General features: G+C 35.3%; 1 protein-coding gene across 1 annotated transcript; it reads left to right on the plus strand.

The window, feature by feature from the left end:
* The first annotated feature begins 691 nt into the window (after positions 1-691).
* Positions 692-3,124, plus strand: LOC119085764 (farnesoate epoxidase-like). Its single transcript, XM_037196248.1, has 9 exons — positions 692-855; positions 1,080-1,217; positions 1,341-1,451; positions 1,507-1,925; positions 2,047-2,170; positions 2,238-2,418; positions 2,477-2,594; positions 2,652-2,805; positions 2,861-3,124. Exons 1-9 carry the CDS (start codon positions 774-776, stop codon positions 3,043-3,045), a joined length of 1,512 nt encoding a protein of 503 aa, XP_037052143.1. The 5' UTR covers positions 692-773; the 3' UTR covers positions 3,046-3,124.
* Positions 3,125-5,266: the final 2,142 nt, after the last annotated feature.

Below are 5,266 nucleotides of genomic sequence, written 5' to 3' on the forward strand. Positions count from 1 at the left end.
TATTTAATTAAATTTATTGTTTTGATGCCTTAAAATGCGTCGAAAATAATATAACATAATTCAATGAACCAATTCTGACTGCAAATCATCCAATTTAAAAGATTTTATTAAGCAAACTTCAAATATTTACTGCAACTTTCAAGTCCTTCGCGCATAAATAAGGTAACTTGAATTATGTCAAATTCAAGTTACGTTGCTATCTGTACACGAAAACGACACAAACACACATTCAAGAGATGATTTTTCATTTTGTTCTATTGAGAGGGGCCTTGTAACCCAGCCACTATCGAGATTTGACAATCCATCAGGAAAGATCGAGATTTTTCGATCTACACAATTCCGATTTTTTCTCGAGTTCCGGAGTTTTCATGCACATATCATTTTCCGAGTAACCGCTCTAGGCCATATTGACTTTACTCAACCTTAAATTTCTATTTCACGCTAAATACTTGAAATATCTTGAGATTAAATTTCAAATGATTAAAACAAGGAAAAGAAGGTAATTTTCAAGTGGCCATAAAAAAATGATTCTTTGAAGTGGAAATAGCTTTTCATCGTTATCTCAATTTTACTGAAAAAAAACATTCCAAATAGTAATAACGTGGAACTACGCCTCTGTTAGACAAGTCTTATCAGAAATTTGGAAATTGGAAAAATGGAAATGTTTATCTAATCGATGATTGAGCGTATTTTTTAGCTACAGTTTTAGTATGCAAGGTGTGCAGTTAACTTGCTAACAATTTGGCTCTCAAAAAAATTACCTAAAAATTGACATGATTGATCAGGTGTTTGTGGCCGTAGTCGCCTTTTTATTGTTCGTTTATTTTCTGAACAGCAATAAGCATTTACCACCGGGTAAATTGTATTTACATGCCAGCGCGCGGTAAAGTGCACTTTACGTCACTGTTTGTAACTGTGAAAAAGTGCTTACCGGACGTTAACATGTAATAATATAATACGTACCTACGGGAAAATTTGCCTACTCACTCTAGAGAAACTTTCCCCTCGTGAGTAAACAAAATTTCCCGCAGTACAAACGTGTGAAACGAAGAGTCAAATTATTATCTATATTAATACAGGTCCTCTACGATTGCCAGTACTCGGTAGCATAATACAACTTTACTTGGCAAATCCAAAATTTCCACATCTGGCATTTTCGAAAATCTCTGAGAAATATGGTGACATTTTCAGCTTCGGATTCGGATCTAAGCTTGCTGGTAAAATTGACCATTATACCTCTCGTTTTCCTTTAGGATGGGAAATCGATTTTTAAGATATATTCAGACTGTCATTCGTCGCAAAAAAAAATATTGATTTTTCTGTGATTGCGTACGTTTTAGCCGTGGTGTCGTCCTACGAAGGTATGCATGAAATTTTTAAGCTTAATGAAACAAACCACAGCCGTTACAAAATGCCATTTGTTGAGGACAGAAATTACGGAAAGAATCTTGGTTCGAAGTTGTCAGGCTATTTAAAGTTGTGACGAGCTAACAACAAATTTTTCAGGAATTATCTTTGGAACTGGACAAAGCTGGACGGAAATGAGACAATTCACAAAGAAAGCCATGAGAGAATACGGATACGGCAAGGTCAAAATGATGCACTCATTGATCGAATCAGCTAATGAACTAGTTGATGTCATCAAAACTGGTCTGTTAGATTCTAACGATAGTACTTTAACTGTAAAAACTTCGACGTTTTCCGTACACGTACTTAATATCGTATGGGCTATGTTTGGAGGATATAAATTCGATCCAAACGATGAACGTTTGAAGCGGAACATGAAATGTGTTGACAAAGCTGTACAGATTTACGGAAATCAAAATTCTTACAATGCGTTCCCGTTCATGAAGACGTGGTTTCCAAAACTAGTCAATTATCCTGAACATTTGAAAATACATGAAGAAATTCATGGATTTTCCAAGGTAAAATTAGCCTGAAGAAACCAATGATTAAATTCGGGATCCTTTTCCCTTATTTAATCGTCTACTTCTAATCCGAACCAATTAGATTACAGAGCTTGATCTCCTATTACCATATTTGCAGTTCCTCATAAACGATGCTGTAGAGAAACGAAGCGAAAGATTGGAGACAGATCCAACGTCTGTTATCGAAACATTTTTAGATAAAATTGAGGAACAGTGTGGAAAACCAGACACCGCTTTTACACGTAAATTTCATAAATACAGTTGCGGCTGAACGTCCAACTAAAAAAAATGTTTTTCGCGCGACAATAGAGGAACAGCTAGAAATTATCGTGGAAGATTTAATACTCGGTAGCTTGGAAACAACGGGAAACCTCCTAAATTGGGCCATATTATTCATGGTACTAAATCCGGATATACAGAACAAAGTTCGGCAGGTGATTTTCGAGAAGGAAGCTAAAAAAGACCTACTCACTGCACTGGAATTGAAAAGGTTGTCTCGGCCAGCTGATTAAATCTGACAATTTGGTTATGTTTACTTTCAATTTCAGAATACCCTATTTTAAGGCCACAATATTGGAAATTTTTCGTATGGGAGATGTCGCTCCAAACCCAGGTACAAGGCTTGCCACTGATGATATTAAAGTTCGAGATTACATAATTCCAAAGGTTCCTAACGAATGAACTCAGTGATGGTAAATTGGCTTTTAAATAATCTTCTCTCAGGGCACAATACTTTTTTACAACTTGCACTCGATCTATAACGACAAAAACTATTGGAAAGATCCCGAAACATTCAGGCCAGAACGATTTTTAAACGAGAACGGGGAAATCGATAATTCAAAGTCCGAAAGGATATTGAACACAGTGTTCGGTGTTGGTACGGTTGGAAAGTCTTAAGTTAATTCCTTTTATTCTAAATTTGTTTCAAATAGGAGCACGAGTGTGTTTCGGTGAAAATATCGGTCTGGATTCATTTTACACGTACCTTGCGGCATTGATTGCAAATTTCAAATTTGAATCAATTCCTGGACAAGAACCGTCAGCAGAAAATTTTCATTTTGCTCTCACTGTCTGCCCTGATGAATATAAAGTGAAAGTAACACAATTAAGTCGATAATTCACCAATGTTTAAATTGTGCGAATAAAATAACAAATAAAATTTTCACGTTCTTAAGATGCTCATATGATCCAAGCATTTAGCTATTTTCAAGTTTCTTTATTTTGTCATAATTCATACTGAGTCCCTATTTTCAATCACGACAGATGAATCTTCCTAGAAAATGGTGTAATTTTGCGTAAAAAGGGACCGTATTTTCTAAGGAGATTCATATTACATAATTGAAAATAGGGACACTGGATGTTGCTACTGTTAGCATCTACTTAAATACACCATTCTCAAATTTTGAACCTTTATGCCTTAAAATATCAATTACTATCCACTCAACGGTAAATGGAACTACGATAATTAACTTTGATAATCGAATATAAAGGCAGATTAAATTACAATTATCGATTACGAAGATTTTTAGCTTATCGTGAGTTGACAACAAGTATAGGAGTTAATAACGAGCTTTCGAACAATTTGTATGACATTCACAATGGTGCATTGGAATTGTTTACAGATAATAAACCTTACAAATGCAATAAAAACAGTTCAAATGGTCGGTATGTATTACTATACTGGCTTTCAAATCAGTGTGCACTCATAATCGATCGTTTTAATTTGAATTTTATTTTATATCGTTAATTATCGATAAAATCAATTATATCGTATCGCAATCAAATCGAGTAAATATCTCGATAATCGATAGTTACCAGCATTTTGATATTTTTCGATAAATTGTTGATAAATTGATAAATTTCGATAACAGATAAATTGTCATGAATTTTCTGAATTATATCAAAATATCAATACACCTACAAATATTGACAGTCTTGAATGGTTCTTTGGCTTTTGTACCAGCAAACTGTTTGCAACACGTGTGCGACAAAAATTTCGACTGGGAAAAAATTAAAAATATTCCATATTTTGCCTACGTAAAACGAAAATGTCATAATTACTTATTCTTTGGATCTGTTTTTTGATAGTTATCGAACTGTGAACGTGAATTAACAAATTTTCAATTTTCACCGTGACACAGTAACACATTTTTGATTACTGTGAAGTTAGTACATGAGAGAGCCGAGTACATGAAAAGTGAACGGACCCCAAATTCTCTCAGTACTCCGAATATTTCCAATACTCCGAATACTCACAATCTCTTCTAATTAATAAAAAAAGCGGTCACCACTGGGATTGAAATCAGGCCCTTTTACGTACCAGTCCACAATAATTCTTCTGATCTAAATCGTTCATAGTGATTAGAAGGTAATTGTCGTCCACTTTCAACTTAGCATTTGTTCCATATATGTAAGATCTACGACAAAAAAATTTTTTTGCAATTTTTTCTAGTAATAGGACTTGCGTCACGGGCGCTATGCTAACACGCGCCCATGATATTAATTATCAGACAAGATACTATCAGGCAGGCAGTTACCCATGTCTTATTATACTCGTTTGAAAGCTTGTATCATAAGACATCTAGAAAAAAAAATTCAACCGAGTAACTGACTGCCTTCCCGAGATACCTTGGAATAATTGATTGGTTCAAGATGACCAGAAGGCAGGCAGTTACCCATGTCTTATTATACTCGCTTGACAGTTTGTATCATCAGACATCTAGAAAAAAAAGTTTCAAATGTGTAACTGACTGCCTTCCCGAGATATCACTCCAAGAATTTTGTTCCTTGAAATAATTGATTGGTCCAAGATGCCAGAAGGCAGGCAGTTACCCATGTCCTCTTGTACTCGTTTGAACGCTTGTAACTGTGTAACTGGCTGCTTTTACAAGATATCGCTTCCACAATTTGTTACTAGAAAGTTCTTCTTGTTCGGAAGCCATTGTCTTATTGTACTCGTTAGAAAGCTTGTTTAATATGACTACAAAACACAGATAATTTATTGGCAGGGGCTGCCTTCTGAAGTTACAGCTTCTAGAATTTTTGAATTGAAATTCTGTCTGTCGATCTTAGTAGTGTATAGTCAATGTACACTAGGGTGTAGCGTTTTGACGAAAGTATTATGTTTTTTAAGGCCTGCGGGTAGGTTCGATGCAGAATGGTCCCCTGATCACGAAAATACCGGAAAAAAAATTTGAAGTTCGAAGCTCCCATGCGCACCTCTGAAAACCGACTTTTTGGAAGCCACGGTCTCTACGAGTAATTATCATATACACTCAACAATTTTTTTCCACACAGTCGCCAGAACTGATCTCACTGTAGCTTTGGGACCAAAAAGT

This window comes from Bradysia coprophila, chromosome X (genome assembly GCF_014529535.1).
Source record: "Bradysia coprophila strain Holo2 chromosome X, BU_Bcop_v1, whole genome shotgun sequence".
Lineage (NCBI taxonomy): Eukaryota > Metazoa > Arthropoda > Insecta > Diptera > Sciaridae > Bradysia > Bradysia coprophila.